The 21,307-nt window shown below is 44.3% G+C and overlaps 1 protein-coding gene and 2 long non-coding RNA genes across 3 annotated transcripts in view; 1 reads left to right on the top strand and 2 right to left on the bottom strand.

The window, feature by feature from the left end:
- Positions 1–5,402, bottom strand: part of GLRX3 (glutaredoxin 3) — a 19,652-nt gene extending 14,250 nt beyond the window's left edge. The window contains exons 1-2 of the mRNA XM_077350136.1: positions 5,284–5,402; positions 512–620 (exon numbers count right to left, since the gene is read on the bottom strand). Of these exons, the coding sequence (XP_077206251.1) occupies positions 512–620; positions 5,284–5,375 (201 nt within the window). The 5' untranslated portion in view covers positions 5,376–5,402. The remainder of the gene's footprint in view (positions 1–511; positions 621–5,283) is intronic.
- LOC143843672 (uncharacterized) lies at positions 5,388–11,310 on the top strand. Its single transcript, XR_013233642.1, has 3 exons — positions 5,388–5,700; positions 9,033–9,237; positions 11,195–11,310. It is a non-coding gene; the product is annotated as an uncharacterized LOC143843672 (long non-coding RNA).
- LOC143843673 (uncharacterized) lies at positions 9,252–21,307 on the bottom strand. The gene is made up of 3 exons (XR_013233643.1): positions 21,080–21,307; positions 16,645–16,737; positions 9,252–14,361 (listed from the first exon to the last, which is right to left on the bottom strand). It is a non-coding gene; the product is annotated as an uncharacterized LOC143843673 (long non-coding RNA).

The raw sequence follows: 21,307 nt of genomic DNA, 5'->3' as shown, positions 1-21,307 counted from the left end.
GTGCTGGTAGCTGTAGCAATGACTGAGGGAAGAATATGACGTGCAATTCTGAGATTTAAAAAAAAATCATATGTACAATGAAGCCATCATGACTAGCAACAATCAGCCTAGGAAGAGAAGGGTATATTTATCCTTAAACGGTTTTTATGCTCGGGGGAAAAGGTAAACAGTACCAAACAGAGTAAGTATAAATATTTCCCCACAATCCATTTTGCCAATCTCATCCCTACGTCTGCCATTCATATTGTATCAATGAAGAAAAATAAGCTATTTGTTTGGAGAAGCAAAAACCTTCTGATAAGAGGCACATACTTAACTCCTAACACTGGACTGTTTAAACAAAGAACAGCAAATAATCGCCAAACTATATCTTGCTTGCCCAATTTCTGGTTTCATGAAATTTAGAAAATGTGGGACAATTTATTAAAAGTTTATTTCCACCTTCCCTGGCCCTCTTACACAGCCAACAAATCATGCTACACCATAATGTGTTTTTGACAGGATAACTTACTTTCACAAATGTAACCTGTGTGTGTTCTTTTGCCAATTCAGCCATGACACTGTTCATTTGAACACATTGAGGAGCCCATGGGGCCCAAAAGTGAACCACCACTAGAGACCTGTGACAAAAGAGGGAACATATGAAGGTTAAGCATTTTGCAAACCAACAAAATGAAATACATGTTAACTTGAATGGCAATACTTTCTATTATTAAATGATATCTAGCAATAGTCTATGAAAGACCTTTCTCTGCCTGAGACTGGAGAGCTGCAAACAGCAGTAGCCCACGGCTGAAGCCAGAGTCTCTCCCCACACTCTGTTGATGTCCTGTATTCAAAGTTGGAGAGTCCAAATCCATCCACATTCCTCTTACAGTCACCAGAAATTTTAGAGAACCATTTCAATCACCCACTCTTCAAGATGCTATGTTTCAGAAGACGGTCAACCTAGGAGCTCTCTGGATGAGACTAGAATCATGAGCTGAAACAGTCCATTTACCTTGTTAACAGTAATAGCATTTGGCAGACCACAAAGACCCCTTCATGGCTGCGTAATCAGTCAACAAGGTTTTACAGAGGAATCTTGGAAGTATTTAGAGGACTTTTTGAAAAGTTGCAAAACTCTAAGGAGAGAGGCCCAAGGTATTTGTTCTACTGTGGGCTTTGAGTACAACAGCCCTGATATTAGCAAAACAAGATTTCAGGTAGAGAATTATTCCCAGGACTAAGACTCAGAGGGAACCTGTACTTTATGTGGGTTTGTAATTGTAATTTAAAGAACACAAAGGAACAGAATGTCATACTGCCTAAGAAGAGGCACAGAAGCAGCTTTCAGCATAAAAGCAGCAAGAGAGGGAAACGGTTGAGAAATCCCTACCTCTCTTCCTGCACTGGTCTCCCACTTTTATTTGCAGCCTCGGTGTGTTTAGAAAACTCTATGCAATGTGTAAACCTGTCTTCAACAAGTTCTTACAATAGATCAGTGGTCCCCAACCTTTCTGAGGTTGGGGACCAGCAGGGCATTGGGGTGCGGCCCGCGGGCCGCACGCGGGCCACGCCCACATCGGGCCGCGGCCGCACATCGGGCCGCGCCCGCGAGCCGCGCCCCGCAGCGGGCCGCGCCCGCGAGCCGCGCCCACATGGGCGCGGCCCCGATTCCTTCTCCCCGCCCTCCCGCAGTAAGAAGCTTCCCGGGCCGCAAGCTTGCGGCGTGGGAAGTTTTTTACTGCGGGGGGGCGGGGAGAGGGAGCCGCGGCCCGGCGCCATGGCCTTCGCGGCCCGGCACCGGGCCACGGCCCGCAGGTTGGGGACCACTGCAATAGATCACCTATTTCTCTGATATTCTATAAGTTTGAAGTTACCATAAAACTTATGACAAATTTATATGTGTGTATGTGTATACATGCACCTCTATCTTTCATAGTATATATGAATCACTTGAGCAAGATTTGGAAACAGGCAAATCAAATAATTCAGACAACTTGAAATTCTGCCCTGCAAAAGCCAGTGGCAGAACTCTTAGACAGATGTTGGCTTTGTGCTGCAACCCTCCATGAATGCTGGGCTACTGCCAGGGTCTGTGCAAGTATCTTCTTAGACTGCAAGACTTCCTCAGGGCCAATTCCCTACTCAGCAAGGTTTGCATGCACAACTCACTCTACTTACACAACAAAAAACAGACATAAGGAAACATCCCATCAAAGTATTTTAGCATACACACATTTAAGTTTATTTCTGTCTCAAGAGAATGCACCCAGAGATCTGTAGGGAGCTAAAGTAAACAGGCTTTAAGTCATATTAGTAGGAACATCGAAGTTAAGCACTGTGTTTTATTTACTTATTTTTAGATTTCTACACTTTTTCTGATATCCACGCAACACAAGGTACTGTTGGGAATAGTTATGTCGTATAGTTTAAATTTACAGACAAGTTATTGGTGCTAAACTCTGGCAATTGAAGCAACTCCTCAGAGAGAATTCTTAGCACACTTCTTTGCCCCTGTTAACTTTGGTTTGTTAGATATCCCTTAAAAGAGAAAAAGGGATAAATTTTAATGGGGGATAGATTTTTAATCATTTTATGTTTTTAAAGTTTATAATATATTTTGTATTGTTTTTTATCACATATATTTTAGATATATGTGATGTTAGCTGCCCCAAGTCCCATTCAGGGGAGAGGGAATGAGATATAAATGTGATAAATAATAATTACAATAATAATAAGTGCTGGTTTCTATACCCAACCTTTTTATCACTGGGGACCAGTCAATACATGACAATTTCACTGAGGCCCCCCCCGGGGCGGGGGTAGTCTTTTGCCGAGGGCCGCCACCGCCTGAGCCCCTGCTCTGCTTGCTTTCCTGCTGGTACACCTGACTTCCCACCGACCACTGGGAGGCACTGCCAGCAGCAGCTGCGCAGTGTCATGCTGAGGGGAAGCCCCAGCCATGGCGGCCACCAGAGAGCACCAAAGGTGAGCTGGCAGCAGAGTGACAGGGCAGCCCCCGAGGCAGTAGCCAGGGAGGAGGAGCCATGCCCCGGTACCGACTGATCCACGGACCAGTCCCAGTCTCTGGACTGGGGGTTAGGGACAGCTGCCCTAAGGAGTCTCAAAGCAGCTTACAATCACCTTCCTTTCCTATCCCCAAAACAGGGGGGGCAGGTGGGACAGAGTTCTGAGAGAACCGTGACCGGCCCACGCTTCATGAAAAGGAGTAGAAAATCAAATTCAGTTCTCCAGATTAGAGTCTGCTGCTCATAAACAGAACATCCCAACTCCAAAGAACTGCAATTGTACCAGAAGGGCTCCAAAAACCAGTTCTAAGAAGTGGAGGCGTGACCCCTTGACTTTCTACGCCTGTTAGAACTCTCAACTTCAATTTGCCACATCACTGGAATACAGAAACTTCTCTAACCAAGTATGTCGTTAATGAAGATGGATATATGACCTCGGGGGGGGGGGGGGGAAGCAAGGAGAGCTATTTTACAAAATTCAAAAACGATCTCTAGATAAGTGTCTTACACTTTTCTGTATGCCACAGTTCCTACATAGCAGATTACATTTTTTAAAAAGCAGAGATGATCCTAATCTTCACATCAGGATTTTAACTGAGTTACTATATGATTTTGTGTTCTATGAAGGTACGCTGGCTTGCGTTAGACAGATTAGGTCCTGGATAGGTAAGGTTTTCTCCCTCAGGTACAAGTCACAGACATTAGGTACAGATGCTCACCACAATGTACAATTCATCAGGACACATCACAGCTCTCCAAGAAAGGAATGACAGTCCAAAATAAAAGTGGGTACATCATATATGATCCAGAAACTACAACTGGTCCAGAATGCTGCGGTTCAGGATCTTCACAACAACACCTTGGTGGTCCCACATTCAGCCCATCCTTCAACAACTGTGCTGACTACCAGTTGAATTCCGGATCCAACTTAAGGTTCTGATAATTGCTTTTAAGGCCATTACATGGCCTGGGCCCAATGTACCCGAGGGACTGCCTTTCTGCCTACACCCCTCAGAGCTCTACACTCTGCTACCTCCAACTGCCTAGTGATCCCTGACCCCAAGGAAGCTCACTTGACCTCAACCAGGCCAGAGTTTTCTCCATCCTGGCCCCTACCTGGTGGAATGAGCTCCCAGAAGAGACCAGTGCCCTTGAAGAACTAGAACAATTCCGCAGGGCCTGGAAAAGGGCGCTCCTCTGCCAGGCGTTTGGTTGAGGTTGACCAGAACCATTACCTTCCTCGGAGCCCCTGTGCCTCCCCTCCCATGAAAATTATTGCTTGAACTGTCCAACCATGGGGCTGTCAGTATGCTGCAATTATTACTGTTCACTATGGTTTTATTGATAGCTGTTTTCTATTACTGTTATTTATAGCCACTGGTTTTCTGTATTGTTCCTGTTTAACTAAGCTCTATGTAAACCACTCTGAGCCATAGGGGAGGGTGGTATATAAATGTTAAATAAATACAAAATATAATTAAATATTGTTGGAAATACTCAATACACATGTACAGGCATAAACCTGCAAAGTCCACAGTATACAAAGTGATAATTACCATTCCTTACATTTACAACTACTCCAGCAATTTCAAAAGTGTTTCTTATTCGATCCATTATTTAGGATTTTCCCCCCTGTTCCATACTACAGAGCTGTAGGGCATTCCTACCTCTGTCTTCGGGCAAAAAAACAACAACAACGAGCACCTCGAGAGAACCCACAGCCAGTGCCAGGAAGAAGAGGAAGAGAACCCTGAAGGCAGAAAACAGTAAGAGGCCCTAAATGAGGCCCTTCTCCTGCTTGCACCCCCCGGGGGGGGGGAGCATTTGCTAGAAGAGAGCTCCCTGGGTCCAAGCTGGAGTAACCTGACGTGCAAGCCTAACCACAAGCAGGAAGAAGGGAAGGGCACCAGACGCCTAATTCGTCTTCCACGCATTCACAGACTGGGATCTGGAATCCAACGCATCCCCGGAGAAAACACGGGGCGTGAGGATATCGTTGCCCTCTCAGAAACGGTTACGCTGCATTAGAGCCCCCCAGCCCCGAAAGGCCATGGCAAGCAGCAAGAAGGCCGTCTCTTCATCATCCGCATGGCCGGGGGATCGGTAAGAGGAGGAGGAGGAAGCTGCAACCCCGCGATGAGTGCCCGGGCGGGGCCTTGCCAGCATGCCCAGTGCGGCGTCCCGAGGCCGGCTTCTCTGCCTTCCCACCCAGCAGCCTCCAGGAGGCAACCAGCATGGGAGAGGTCAGGGAACAGAAGAGCCGACGTACCTGCCGGGCTGCTGCAGCAGCTGCTGGAAGCGATCGGGAGACGTTGCTTCCACCACGGCCGCCGCCGTTGCTCCCGTCCCCGCGGCCGCCATGGCTGGCGCTGGTCCTCTCGCTACAGCCAAGCGAAGGAAGGGGGAGGGGGCGGTGCTTCGCCACCGCTCAGCCTATCTCCTTGCCGGAGGCGCCTCATCGCGCATGCTCATCTTGAAGCGCGTGGTTTTTTTAAAAAGCCCTACGCCGTTCTCGCGATAGAGCGCTGCGGTCGAGCGCATGCGGACTGGGCTGGCGGAAGTGAAGCGTTGCTGTTTCTGTTCCGCCCTGAGTTCTGAATGGGCGGATTGCGGTTTCCAGAGCCCGGGCTCATTTGGCACACTTTGAAAGGTTTCCTCGTTTAATCCTGCCTAATTTAATACCCAGGTAAAAGGTCGACACAGAGGGTCAGCCTACCATTCTTTCCACACGCCTTGATTAACACGTCGCATCGCAGTGACTGCCTTCTGGAGGAAGCAGCATGCAGAAATCCTAGTGCGCTTCAACGCTCTCGGGAGCAGAGTGAAGCCACCAGAAGTTTCATTTATTTTTGCAAGTTGCAAGTTTAGGTCCGAGTTCCTTGCTGTAAAAATTTGAGGTGCCATCCCCTCCCCCCTATCTAAGTCTCAATGTGGGTCATTGAATGGTCTTTGACTCTGGGTGTGCTACCTTGCGAGCCCCTATTGTGAAGTAAACTAAATGCTTGTTGTTGGTTTTCCAGGTCTTTCGACCTATTTGCAAGTGCTTCCTGCTTCTAGGGGGACTTACCTTATCTTCAAGTTTTCGAGTAATGGGCGTCTTGGAGTGTTTACCAAATTATTTGCTTCAGGGTGGCCTCGAAGTACTTTGAGCATTTGGTTCTTTTTATATGCAGAAAAGATGCTTGATTTGTATGACAGCATACTTTGGGTTTCTACCACATTTGCAGATTTGCCTATCCTTGCAAAGCCATCCAGAGGTACAATTATGCAAACAGGTAGTCTGTAGTCTGATGTAGTGATGATTGTAGGCAGCATTTGCTTTACTTTCTAGAAGAAACATAGAGTTGGAAGGGGCCATAGAACCCATCTAGTCCAACCCCCTGCTCAACGCAGGATCAGCCCAAAGCATCCTAAAGCATCCAAGAAAAGTGTGTATCCAACCTTTGCTTGAAGACTGCCAGTGAGGGGGAGCTCACCACCTCCTTAGGCAGCCTATTCCACTGAACTACTCTGTGAAATGTTTTTTCATGATATCTAGCCTATATCGTTGTACTTGAAGTTTAAACCCATTACTGCATGTCCTCTGCTCTGCAGCCAACAGAAACAGCATCCTGCCCTCCTCCAAGTGACAACCTTTCAAATACTTAAAGAGGGCTATCATGTCCCCTCTCAACCTCCTTTTCTCCAGGCTGAACATTCCCAAGTCCCTCAACCTATCTTCATAGGGCTTGGTCCCTTGGCCCCAGATCTTCCTCGTCACTCTCTTCTGTACCCTTTCAATTTTATCTACGTCCTTCTTGGAGTGAGGCCTCCAGAACTGCACACAGTACTCCAGGTGTGGTCTGACCAGTGCCGTATACAGTGCCGTATCTAATCCACTTTCTGTATTGTTATAGAACTGCCTTACCTTGGAGAGTTCATTGTTCATGTTCAGCCTCATTAAATAAGGCAGCCTATGAGGTAAAATAAATAAAACCATCTTGTGATGCATTTTGATCCTTCATTTCAAGGGAACATTGTACTAATGTTCTATGTTCATATTTTGGATTCTGTATTTATTATATGACATGCATGTAATATAGCCAGGAGATCCTAAAATTATCTGGCTGCCAGGCCAGAGACATTCAGAGGTGGCTTGTCCCCATCTCATTCCTTGGAGGCCCCCCTGCCAAGTGCTTAGCTTCCAAGATCTGACACAATTGGGTTTGCCTGGGCCAGCCAGGCCAGGTTTTGGATTATATGTACAAAATATTATAGAGGTATAATTCAATTAGCTCATAAAGCCCAGAAATTTATTATTTTTCTTTGCAGTCAGGTCCTATGTTTACTAATGTAATTCTTATGGCATATACTTTCAGATGTGTTCATTATACTGTGGCCACACGGGCAGAACTTCAGTGAGAAAAAAATATGGTTGAGCTGGTGCCAGAATACCTTCCTGTAACTTGTGCTCAAAACAAAAATGACCCCTTGGTTAACAGTAGCATAGAGTTTATTTTTGCAGCCACCTGAACATTGACTTTGAATGAAGAATAAAATATATTACTCCCTAGTTCATTGTATTTGGTAACCATCAGCCTCTGAACAACAGAGAAAATGTGACACATGCTTGGCTGTTGTCCACTAAAGTAAACCAATTATGCTGAAGCAGTAAAGTTGACTAAAGGGCTGATCCTGCGTTGAGCAGGGGGTTGGACTAGATGGCCCCGACTAATGCTGTATTATGGATTGTATTATTATGGAATAGGTTTTCTGGATTTCTCTGGCTATTTAGAAATACAACAGGGGAAACTTCCCTGGTATAACTTTGTAGGACTGTGGATGCATCCATATGGAGGCTTTTTTCCATGCTGGCTTTCAAACAGCAGTAAGTTGGAAAGCTGTCATATCCAATTGAGACGGCTAAGGAAGTCTGAATATAAGGGCCTGATATTTCCGTGAATAAACTTGAAGCATAAATATTATGAAATATTACCATGAGCATGTGCTGTTTCTTAAATTTAGACCAAGGTAAGATTGCTTTATAACCATTATCTCGGACCTAAAGGAGAGAAATTAGAGGCCTATCTTCTCCAGCTTGCATCCAAAAAACATTTTTGAGCAAGACAGAAACGTATACAATTAACCATTCTTAAAGGAAAGTGTACCTGACCATTGCAACAAGCTATCTAGAAACCTCTGGTTTATATCTCTGCCTTAGGCCATGGATAAAGATTATACCCTTGGTCTAAAAAATTATTGTAATGTCTGGAGCCATTTTGTAACATTGTTTGATCACTGAGGAAGGCCAATGGACTGAAACATTATTAGTAAGGGTCAGATATGGTCTATCTTTGGGCTAAATGTAGAATTATATTTTGAATTGAAGGCATTACATGGGCCAATACTTTTTAAAATTGGTTTTTAATAAATACCTGTATATTTGTTAATATTTATGTCACAAGTTCATTCACAGAAAAATTGGCCGCTTATATTGATTTCCTTAACCATTCAGTTTTTAATTTATTAAGGTTTCCCACACCTTTCTGTTTTTTGAACTGGAACATCAAAGCACCATCATCCACAAATGGTCCACTTGTTAGGCTTTCTGTGTCTTTAGGTATGATCTTTCTGCGCATCAACAAACCATCTGGATGAGAAAAAGCACATTTTCAAAGTGCCATTTCTTGTTGATTAGCCTCCTCAACTTTTACCTGCCATGCCATTGGAAAGTTCCTCCCCACCCCCCAAAAAAATCAGTATTTTGTAGTTCTACAGAAGAAGGAATTATATGAGAATTTGAGAATGAGCATGTGCTATTTGCTGCACTATTTTTAAAGAGGCCTGGGTGAATGAAGTTATGGTCCTCTGGCGCCCAAGCAGGGGCAGCAGTCAGGCAAATGGGCAAGTCGCCAATGCCAAAATCAGCCATACAAGGCTACAGCCACAAGTTTCCTTATTAGAGAACCAGCCCTGCCTTGGAGCAAGAGTAAAATTATTTTTGTTTCTCTTCTCTTACTTCCCATTCTTTTCTTGAAGGGGCTCCACTGGAAGAGATTAATATTCCAGATTAACCAGATGAAGTTTTTCAGGCATGTTGACATTTTAAAGTATCATTGGTACACATTTCAAGAGTTGAAAATGCTTAAGCTTCGGTGAACTGCACAGATGACTGCAACAAAGAGATGTATATATCCTTGTTTTAATATCATATTTCCTTTTCCTCTGGTCCACTTCTTAAAGAGTAAGTACAACATTTCAGGATTTGATATAAAATCAGTTTTAAATGACACTGGTACACATGCCAAATATATATATATATACTATATGTATTCAATTAAATATTGTTCTGCCCACCCATAAAATAGCACTCAAACTAATCTGCTTTCTCTTTCAACTGCTGTCATCACATATATTTAAACTGCTTTATAATTCAGCTTCATTGTCTTAGTTGGTGAGGAGCAATGGGTAGTGTATGAATCAACACACATTTTAAAGGAGCAAAATAAGAGTGAAATGAGATATTACTTCAAAGTGCCCTGTGAATAAGACATATATAAGAGAAGTAAATTGTGGGGCTCAAACTATGTAGGAAGACCAATTGTATGATTCCCACCCAAGCACCACTTCCCAATCGTTCCCTCCCCCCCAAGTGCAAGACATTCTCAAGGGACTCAATGCTGAGCAGAGGAGTGGTAAGATAAAGCAGCTTTTTGATCCTTTCAACAATTTGCTTTAAAATCACCTGGTTCCTCAAGCTGCTTATGCACACAGGGAGCAGGAATGGACAAGATATAGATTTCCCATGTTTTGATGGCTATGAAGTTGTAGAGCCCTGCGGGCAGAAATCGTTTGTTCTCTTTAGTTGATAATGAGGAATCCCCAGTTGTACAGGTGGTTTCCTTTGCTTGACTGGGGCCTTACGTGTAAATAAATTGCAGTGCAATCAATGGGACATTTCCAAGCATTATGTAGGACCATGGTGTTCAGCAGCTAAGACAACTAGAATTTCAGTCCTCTTCCATAATTTTTTATCCTACCATATCTCTGATCCACAAGCCACTTAAATCCTTATATACTCCATGCCCTTATCCTCATTTAACATGCTAATGACACTATTCAGCAACCAAGCACAAACCTCATGCCACTGAATGTTAAGGATCATCTGGATAGGTGGATGAATCTCCCTACACCAATTATGGAAAGAATACAGCTTCCTAAAATAAATACCCTCCCTAGTCTCTTATATCAACTACAACTGTTTCAGAAAATTTAAAACCTCACACTTTAATAAGCTCCACAAGACCTTTTCAAGGTTCATTTAGTAGGCAAAAAACAAGAATTGTCATTAAAAATGTATAGGCCCATTGAGACATGGGAGAACTAAATCTCCCTAATGTTAGGCTATATTTCTGGGCATCCCATATGGAATATCTGGCAGCAGGGTCCCAGAGAAACCAAGGGCTTCAGTGGCTCCAGATTGAACAACAGGCAGCAGGCCAAATTAATCTGGCAAACCTCCCAGACAGTATAATCCTCCAACCGCTCAGCCAATACAAGCACTACTGAAATGAATGGGGCAGCTCTGTGAGTAGGAAAACCACAGTTTCCAGATGTGCAGGTATTCACCTCAAATTAAAAGGAAACAGATTAGAGAGTCCATATCCAAATCTACCTAAAACACATTAAGGGGGACAAAATATCTTTAGGACCACATGGCCTGTCAGTTACGGTTGTATTCTTTAACCAACTACACACAAGTAATCCAATTGGAACACCTGGGATTATATCTTGAAATTCTTTAGGCCCACGATTCTTGACTGCAGCTGCAATCCCACTCACACTTGCCTGGGGGCAAACTTTACTGAAGTGGGACTTATTTCTGCATAGAATTACACTGGGCTTCAGCAAATTTTGTCTTCTCTGTTTTCAGATGGGCAAATTTCAAATCATTATAATATGGCAGTCCCATATTATAAAAACAATTTGGGAGGGACTGTTGAAATGGTTAAAACGCATCCCTGACAAAATCAGTTTTTATTTCACTGTATTCACAAGAGAAATCCCCCCATTAAAAATTAACACAGTTAAACAGAATTCTGTTCCAGTACTCCCTTTGGAACCACTATTTTTATCTGAAGGAGGAAAATAGGATTTACTTCTTTAAGCTCTTTGGCCTTAAAACCGGTTTTCTCACATAGAGCCAGTCAAAGTCATTGCAGTGGACAGAGGACGTGTCTTTCCAGATCACAGAAGAGAAACGATTGAAGTCAAGGGAAAATGCATGAAAACAGAGTTAAAATTAATTCAAGGCAAATACAAGGTTACATTCTATACATAAATTTTATTTCTCCATTGCTGTATAATAAAATACATAAAATTTTAACCAATTGTCTACAAGGAATACTTTAAAACCTTTTCTCCTCCTTCATTTTCTCTGGTAATACACCCTCTTTCGGATCTGGGAAGTTGTAGCACTGTTGGGAGTATCCACGTTGTTTATTATGTATTAATTGGATTGGGGAGCTCCTATATACATATACAACCCTTTTATAAATGAAGCATTTTTGTAATATTTTGCCAGAAACAATGGGCATTTTCAGTTATTGATAGATTTAAGTGAGTAGCCATGTTGGTCTGAAGCAGAACAAATTTAGCATTCAATGGCACCTTTAAGACCAACAAAGCTTTATTCAAGGTATATATCTTGAATAAAATTGACTGATAATTCAAGTGAAAAACAATATCTAATCCCTAATATGGCCAAATCTGTGGATACTGAAACTGAGACTGGAGCCATGAGCACAGATGTTTCTACAATCCTGAAAATGTCCCAGGTTTACAAATAATCAAAAATCTTTTTTAAGGTGTGTGTGTGTGGGGGGGTAAGTCTTCCCTCAATAATAGAAGCATTTCCCATAGTTTTAAGAAATGATGTCAGTAGTCATTGTGGGGGTTGCTAAGCAGTCCCAATTGTACTGCTAGCCTTCAAGCCTTGTTTTCTCTCAATAGACAGGGCTACTTCAGGAAGACATGGCAAGACCAGTCTTGGCATTAACAACAAGACTTGCATGATTTGCCCAGGACTAGCAGCTCACTACTGTTGCACAGCAATTTACTCCACAAAACCCTATGTTGTGCAATGGCTACAATTTCAGACTAGGAGGACCCCGGTTTGAATGCCTGTTTCATTATGTAAGCTTGCTCAGTGACCTTGTGAGGATAAAATGGAGAGGAGGAAAACTTTGTGAGCTGCTTTGCATTCCTGTTGGAGAAAAAGGTTGGATATGAATGAGTAAAACTATAGCTGAAGATGGGGCAAATAAAAGGTAGGTTGATTGGTGAGTGGGAAGAGGAATCAAGGAAATATGAGGGTATGGGGATTGCTGGGAGGAAGGAAGGAGGAAACTGAGTGGGCAGTGGGATACAGGGAAAAGTAATGTGCCACCCAGAAGTCCTTGCAGGTTCCCTAATACACAACTGAAGCAGAAAAGGAAACAGGCTATGGGGACTGTCAAGGAAGAAAAGGCTAAAATAGTGGGAGAGGACAAATGTGATGGATTCTGGGTGCTATGTACCCCCCCTCCCCTGCATAGCAGAACCTGTCCACCACAGATCCGCTTCCTGGGGGGGGGGATACATTTCAGCAGGTGCCCCACTGAAATGTGTCTCCCATGGGGACACAGAAAGACGCAGAACACCAAGCTCTGCAGCTCCGTACTGCTGGCGGCCCAGTGAGGCCACCTCTGTGTGCAATCAGCCTATGTTTTATCACACATCTGGTGAGAATGCACAACACATGACCCTCCCAATACATGCAGTTACATTTTTGTCTGAAAGGGGTAATGCACATATATTTAACCTTCGTACAGATGTACCAGAATCCAGGTTCAGTATGATGTAATTACTGGAAAGCAGAAAATGGTTTGATGAGGCCTGGCTATGCTCCAGAAGAACACTGAAAATAACTAAATGACAGACAAAGGAAAACGTGGAGTAAAATTAACTGCTCAGTCCCCCAAGAATTTAGAAAGTCTTGCAGGGAAGGATTTGGGGAAGAGGATGGGACTGATAAACTGTCCACCCACCATAATTCTTCAGTAGCACCCAGCTTTTTAAAACCACAGTACTAACCCGCAAACAATCCAAAACTCAGGAACCTAACCAACAAAGACATCTTTAAAATTCCAAAGTTGCCCATAAGTCTAGAGAAGGGAAGAGAATATGAAAAGAATACCAAAAATGCTATAAGGCAAAATATCACAACAGATTTTTTAAATTAAAAAAACCAAGGAACCATTATCCAAGAAGAGTATATACATTCTGGTTCTGTATACTGGTTCTGTATATATGTGGTGAAGTAAATAAATAACACCCAAGCCTTTTTAAAAATAAAATTCCAGACATAAGTTCCCATATCTTTACTAAAGATAATGCCCTTGAACTCCATATTGCCTTTACGAGGGCCAAGAGTCATGCAATAATTGAGGTATTTCTCACAAATGAGTCTTTTTACACTTTCAGGCTGCAAGGATAGCTGCTTGTCTGTAGATGGCATCCACAGCCTCTGAAGATGAGCAGCAGTCTTGCTATTAGAGATTTTTACAATCTGCCATTTTCATTAACGGGGAAGGTAGGAAATTTAAAATCAGCATCCATTGCAAAAATTAATATTTTTTGGTTACATGATGCAGGATACAAATGCAGACTGTCAGTTGTGTACAAATACTTAAGGGAAATGTTCTGTACTAGCACAAGAAGAATAACCTATAGTAATATATGCAGCAAAAATATTCTGAGCATTATATAATTTACATCTGAATGTCCACATGGATTGCACAACTGAAAGTGACTCTATTAATCAAAAGTATAATTCTAATTTATAAGACATCAACTGCTGTATTTAATATATGGTGACAGAAGTTGATGAATGGTCTGCAGTTTGTGGTGATGAAATATGTACTGCTGGTTACAGGGGATGACTTGTAAACACAATGTAATGAAATATTCTATTAACCCCAACTTAGGGAGTAATTCTAAGCAAGTTGACTCAGAAGTAAGACCCATGCTACTCAATGGGGTTCAGCTTCAGGAAAAGGCCTCAGGATTGCAGCCTATACCACTATGGATGATTACTGAATATGGTCCTGTCTTTACACTACTGGACACATCAAATGCAAGCAAAGCACCCAGAAGCATAGAATCCAAAGCATTACCTGTTAGCCACAAGGAATTATTATCTTTCCCAGCCTGTGATTACTCAGTGCAGATTCAGGGATTTTGGACTGATCTATTGTTTAGACCTGAACTATTCCAATTCTGATTGTAACTCTCTATGGCCTTCTTGTTCACCAGATTCTCTCTAAACCTGTGAAGCGAACAATAGAACAGCTACTTAGATCACAGAGGCAAGCAAATTTTGTTTCTCCTTTGTCAACTGTGAATAGTCAGACCATGAAATATGCAATATATTTGTTATTCCTTGCTTAACCACCAAAATAAGTTATTATATCACTAGCAATACAGCCCTATGCTTCAGTACAAGCATGGTGACTTCTGTGAACTCATTGAAGCAACTCTGGATAGGATTACACTGTACATACACTGCATGACAATACAATTTGCAGATGTGACTTCATATAGAATACAATTGCTTTATAAAGGAATGGGACAATTAATTTTGAAAGGAATGCTACAGACTCTGAACATGGTTAAAATGCTGAGGCTTTACTTAGCCATTTACTCTTCAGTTAATAATGAGAATCGTCATAACAGAACTGGCGTAGCATAACATTGGCTGAATTATGAATCAGTATATCCACAGGCTCCATCCTACCTATGCATAAACTTAACTCAATAGGCTTAGAATCTGTCTACCTCTTTTTAGTCACTATAGGATGAAAAAGAACTTAAGTAAAGCACTTCTAAAATTCCATGTGTTTTGTTACGTCAGACAAGTAATTCATTCATTGGACCAGGGATTCCCAACCAGGGGTCCGTGGAGCCCTGGGGATCCGCTGAAGCTATGGAGGGGATCAGCAGCCTTTCCCTCCTATCTTAATGGACTTGGTCACAAGCTACGGAATGGGTTGCCTTTACCCAGAAGGCTTGATGGGTGTAAAAATCAAAGTGGGGGAGTTGGCTATGGCATGGTATGGGGGTCTGGGCTGCCTTCTCAGCTCCTGCCATTCCTTCCAGCTTACATGAGACAGAGCTGCTGTAATAGTAAAGGTGGGGGGACATAGTAAAAGGAGGGCGAAGGGTGCAGGTGGTGATGTCACTTCAGCTGCCATGTCATTTCCACTGACATCACATCTGGGGGTCCTTGAAGCCTAAAAATGTATCTCAGGGGCTCTTCCACAGTCAAAAGATTGACAAGGGCTGCATTAGACCTCGGAGAGCTGCAGGCATTCATATCCAGTATTGCCTACAATGATTGCTTGAAGCTCTCCAAGGTCTTTCCCAGCCCTGCCCACCTGCTTTTCTTTTAACAAAAAATGGCAGGTACTGAACCTGAGAATTTATGCGTAAATAGCATGCCCCACTAAGCTATGGGACTTCTTTATAAGACTGGGGCAATACAATTTTTTGGATTCTCATACTTAGATACAATGCCATATACTTTTAGTCCGCCAGTCATTGTTGTTTTATCATAAAATCCATCAGTATTAAACTCACTGTGAGTGTTCTGTGCAACATGATTAGTTACTTTGATTTTCTTTTTGAGAAATAATTTGAAAACAACTGTACTGAAAGCTATCATAATGCAAGGCCTCTTTAGACTATGTTAGCAAAAGAGGGTTCTCCCCACCAAAGTAATTGTTCTAAAGTTGCCTGCTTTGTTTTGTTTTTAAGTATAAAATATGAGCCTGCCTGTGGTATGTAGCTTTTCCCTAGTGATAACAAGCATGGGAGAAACTACAGTCCACAAATCTCCTAAAACGGCAGAACTAGAAACAACTACCAAAGCTTCTGTTCTGGTTGGTAGGAAAATGCTGAAAACACAAGGGATGTTATCTAAGCATCATTATTGATCACAGCCGAAACCTGCAGAGTCACATATCAACAATTCGCTATTAAGAAATGGGAACAGCAGCAACATGCCATTTCTTGAGTACACGTGCTACAGGGAACTGTAAGTATTCAGCATCTATAGAAGTATGTTATAATTTGTAGTGATGATTTTCAGTTTCCACACTTGTTGAGAGAGGAAAGGCAGTTAGAAAGGGTTAACTCTAGTGTTCCAAAGGCAGAGCTTAGACTGGGCAGGCAAAATTTGGTCTGGGCCTCAGATTATGCCTGTCTTTTAACATTGTGCAGTTAAATGTTGTTGTATCAAAGGATTTTTTACCTGTACATTTATAGGGGGGAAACCCCTCAGTCTCCAATGATGTGCAGTGAGAAGGACTCAATTTTTACCACAGAATAACTACATCAGTATTAGAGACAATAAAGCAATTAATTTTCAAATGTTTCTGACACTATAGCTTCCACATCCTCTAATTTTTCTATCAGTGTCTCTGATTTAGAGTCAAGCAAATTCACAATACCAGCCAATGTTTCTACTTTACTGAGTCAATAGCATGTTTAATATCTCACTTGTATAGTGATTATTTAATCACAAATTCCTAATCTGATCTATCGGACTCACCCTCCATTCCAGAGTCAGTTCCTGATGGCACCATTTTCTTCTCTTGGTGTTTCATTGGAGTCAAGGAGGGATATTCTTCCACATTACGTAAGGCTTACAGAAGATAATATAACATTCTGATTTAGGTGAATTATGGACATCTGACAATTCTCATTCACTTTATGATATTTTTTCAAGACTGGATGGGATTCTTGGATCTAAGGCGACTTTACACTGGATCACTGGAATGTCCAATTGGATTGATAAAAATTACAGAGCAGTTATAATTTGAAACAGACTAGTCCATAGTGCTTGTGGCACTTGAATATAATTTTATAGGCAGAGGACAATAGCAAGCAGAATGGAAAGGTACTTCTCAGAAAATTTGGATGTTGCAAAGTCACATCGACTGGGGAGCAATGAAAGCAGTGATGAGGGGGTCATGTATTTCAAATTTATTGATAATGAAAAAGCAAAGAAAGAAACAAATTAATGATATGGAAACTGAAATTGGAATATTAACAGAAATATATAAAACTAGACATTAAGCCCGCTGTGGTTAAATACAGCGGGCACTAGGAATGTGGGTGGGGGGAGTAGGAAGGGAGAAAGAGAGGAATGGAGAAAGGGATGAGGCGAGAAAGAGAGGAAGGAAAAGTGAGAGAAGCAGAGTAAGGCAGGGAGGAAGGAGGTAGGAAGGAAGTGAGGGGCAAGTGAACGGTGGGAGGAAGGGAAGGTTGGGGGTGAGGGCGAAGGGTGGGGAGGAGGAGGGTGCAGTAGCGATGGGTGGCTGGGTGGGTGGTGGGGAGGCATGCGGGAGCGTTAGTTGGGGGGTTTGAGAAGGATTGTCAATGGGGATAGGGGATGCGCGGGCTCGCAGCGTGGCTGGAAGTGATAGGACATACCACAGTGTGTGGAGAGTGCATGGTCAGTCCGTTGCATTGGCCGGGTGATGTTGCGGGCGGCGGCCGGAACAGTGGGGCGGGGAGGGGTGGAAGGGGGTGTGGGGCGAGGCACACAGTTGCTTGGTGGGTTTCGTCGTGGCGGCAGGGTGGTGGCGGGCGGCGCAGGGGACGGCTTGGAAAGGCAGCAAAGTATCTGGAGGGGAGAAGGGGCGCGGGGTGGGGCCGCGGCAGGTCGGCGGGCTCGGTCGGTGTGAAGGAGGTGGAAAGCGCTGCAGTCAGCCGGAGGGAAGCTGGCGAGGGGAGGATGGGGGGAGGGCGGGGACGGCGGAGCGGGGTGGCGGAGGGCAGCAGTGATGTGCTGTATTTGGAATAGGGGGTGCGCAGCCGTGTGGCAGAGCGTTGTCGGAGGGCAGGCTGGATGGGGTTGGGGGTGGGTGAGAGTGGTGGGTGGGGTAGGAGGCGAGGCGTGCAAGCGGCGGCGGAGGAACTGCAGGGCGGGAGGCCGGCGTGGTGGCTCGGCGGCCTGGGAATGGCGGGCGGCAGGGGAAGGCAGGCAACGTCGGGAGGTGGGCGGCTCGGGAGGCAGGCTGAGCAGCGGAGGGGCAGTTGGGGGGCAGGAGGCAAATCGTCTGCCTTCCCCATCACGGACTGGCTCCTCCCAGGGAACCCTTATCCTTTTATTTTAACAGCGGAGCGGTTTAAAGATATCTGGATTCCCCTTAGATAAAGCAAGAACTGAACAAAAAAGTAGTTGATTACATTAGATATTAATTGAACATTGAAATTATGGTATATGAAACAAGGATATTATGAATCTGAAAGTAAGCTCTAAACTAGCGATCCCCAACCTGTGGGCCGCGGACCACATGTGGTCCTTCGACTAATTGGAGGTGGGCCCCGAAGGACACCTTGCCCCCCCCGGCCCTTTACTTCATCCCCCCCAGCCCTTTACAACACACTTCATTGTTGTGGCGTGTCTGTATCTTATTATGAAGGGATGTTTAAACATTACCATAGCGATCAGAGAGCGCTAGGGCAGTGGTTGAGAGTAGAGGAGTAAACTACCCCCCCCCCCACCGGGCCTCAGTAAAAGGCGTTGAGTGGTCCCCGGTGATAAAAAGGTTGGGGACCACTGCTCTAAACTATTAGCAAATAAAATTCTTTTTTTCTTGGAATCATTTCCCAAAGATAATTCTAGAGAGATGCAAAAGATCAGCAGTCCATGTTACCAATAATTTTGTTTCACAGACTGGCCAACCAACTGCCCTGGGTGGCAAACGAACACAGTCTAGATTTGTAGGCCTTCCTCTGGGATTGCCTCCTGGCACTCTTGGCTCTGTATATGAAGCTTCCCCTTACTTAAATTGACTAGCAGCCAGCCACTGATCAACTTCTCCTTCCCCATGAATCTGGAAACCCTTTTCAAAGCCTTGTTTGAGAGTGGCCATCACTAAATCCTCAGGTGGTGTATTTCACTGGTTAATCATTCATGGAAAAAAACAAGATACTTCCTTTTGCTGAGTGCTGCTGCATTCAAATCATGGGAGAGGGAGGAAAAGTTATCTTTATCCACTCCCTGCATGATTTTGAAACTTCCTTTGTGTCCATATCCCACCTGCTCAGTCACTTTTTAATGATTATAGAAAAAACAACTTACCAACTGCAATTCAAAAAAAGGTTTGAAGAAAATAAAATTGAATAAGAGGTGCAAAGGTCCCTAATGAGACTTTGGCTCACAGGAAAAGCAATTGATCCAGCTATCATTAGCCAGTGCCAAGGAACAGACTGTTGAGAAGAAGAAGAAGAGTTGGTTCTTATATGCTGCTTTTCCCTACCCCTCATAGCGGCTTATAGTCACCTTCCCTTTCCTTTCCCCACAACAAACACCCTGTGAGGTGGGTGAGGCTGAGAGAGTCCTGATATCACTGTTCAGTCAGAACAGTTTTATCAGTGCCGTGGCAAGCCCAAGGTCACCCAGCTGGTTGCATGTGGGGGAGTGCAGAATCGAACCCGGCATGCCAGATTAGAAGTCCGCACTCCTAACCACTACACCAAACTGGCCTGGCCTCTTTGCTGACCATCTTTCTTAAGTAAGCAGCCTGTTCCTTGGCACTGGCTATTGACATCATCAGCTGGTCATATGTTCCTTGGCATTAGCTGAAGTTGTCATCAGCAGGGGCCAGGAGAAGGCTCCCCATTTTTTATTTATTTAATACCCTCCCTGAAGGCTCAGGGTGGTTTACATGAAACAAGAAAATGATACAGATAACCCATTTATAGTAACAAGGTGATAACAACCATAACATTAACATAGTAAAAACAATAACATGAAAGAAAAGTGGAAACTGTGAAGAGTATCAGCTCAACTCATACTGAGGCCCAGGGTGTTGCGCAGTACACAATTGAAATATAGAAATATAGAACTTTGTTTCTTCAAACCTGTATGTTTTCCTAGGCAAGAGAGCTTTAGTAAACACAGTATAGCCATTCCATCTATACATCTCCCTTTCAGTGCAGGTGCATTTTCCTGGTTTACATAAAGAAGGATTCTCAAGCTGACGTCTATGCATTCCCAAATAAACTGTTATTCCAAGGAAAGCCCTGGTAAAGTGGGTTCCCATTCATAGAAGCAGGGAGAAAAAACTATCAATTCGCCAGCAACAGACCAACAAGGCAATCCCCTGGAATTAACTTGAACACTCTTTGCTTTGGCTGGCTTTGCCCCCTTACCCCGGGAACCACGCAGGCCGCCTTGGTGAGGTGGCGTGAGTGCTTCGGGGGGGGGGGGGTTGCAGTGTTGACTTTGCCCCCTCGCCCCGGGAACTCTTTACACCGCCTTGTCAGCGCTTCCTGGAGCAAAGGGATCCTCGGGGACGAGGGGCTTAAGCGCTTCCCGGGGCGAGGGGGCAAAGGAACCCGCCGCCACCTCTGCCAGCTCCGCGTCCGCGGGCCGGCACTGGTTATTCGGGGGGGGGGGTCTCCCGCATCCTCCGCCTGTCTCCTCCAGTCCTGCCAACTCCGCAGCCCACGATAGGGTTCCATGAGGCGGCCAGAGGCGCCGCCACTTTCGCCCATGGTCTTCTTCCTCCCTTCCTTCTTTCCTCCCTACTTTCCAAACTCCTTCCTTCTTTCTACTTTCTTCCCTTCATTCCTCCCTCCCCTGACTACCTTCCTTCAGTCCTTTTTGCCCTGCTTCCTCCCTCCCTCCGTTTCTTTTCTTTCCTCCATTCCTGCTTTCCCCCTTTCCTTCCTTCCATCCTCCATCCCTTCCCCCACCCGCCCGTTGTATTCCACAATACACGGACTTTCGTCCTAGTTACATAATAAATATTCATTAAAGTTTTTAGGGTCGGATAGATGGATGGCAACCGGACTTTTACCCAGTTACAAGTTGGCACGCCCAGGCTTCTATTGCATGTTGACTCGCCTTCACTTTAAGACGCTTGGAACATACAGTTAGAAGCATCAGGCCAATGTATTGTTTTGAGGTGCTGGTGCTTCGTAGCCAGCCTGAAAAGGAGTTCTGCTAAACCCCAAAGCCTGCTCAGTACCTGGCGAAGTTTTGGCTGCTCCTAATGCAGTCGCCTGGCGCCCGACCCGCAAGGAAGCAACAAGCCGCTAATGCAACCTGCTTCAGTACCGTGCCTTAGAAGCCCAGGTGCGATGTTAAGCGCCGCTTATGAGCCCCACAGGTGACCTCCCCGGCAGCCGGGCCGAAATTTGCGCGCCTCTCCACTTGCGCTCTTTTGTGGCAAGAAAGCGCGCGCGACGCAGCTAGG

This window comes from Paroedura picta, chromosome 8 (genome assembly GCF_049243985.1).
Source record: "Paroedura picta isolate Pp20150507F chromosome 8, Ppicta_v3.0, whole genome shotgun sequence".
NCBI lineage: Eukaryota > Metazoa > Chordata > Lepidosauria > Squamata > Gekkonidae > Paroedura > Paroedura picta.
Note: the sequence above shows the minus strand (reverse complement) of the source record. Positions and strands in the feature narration are given on the sequence as shown.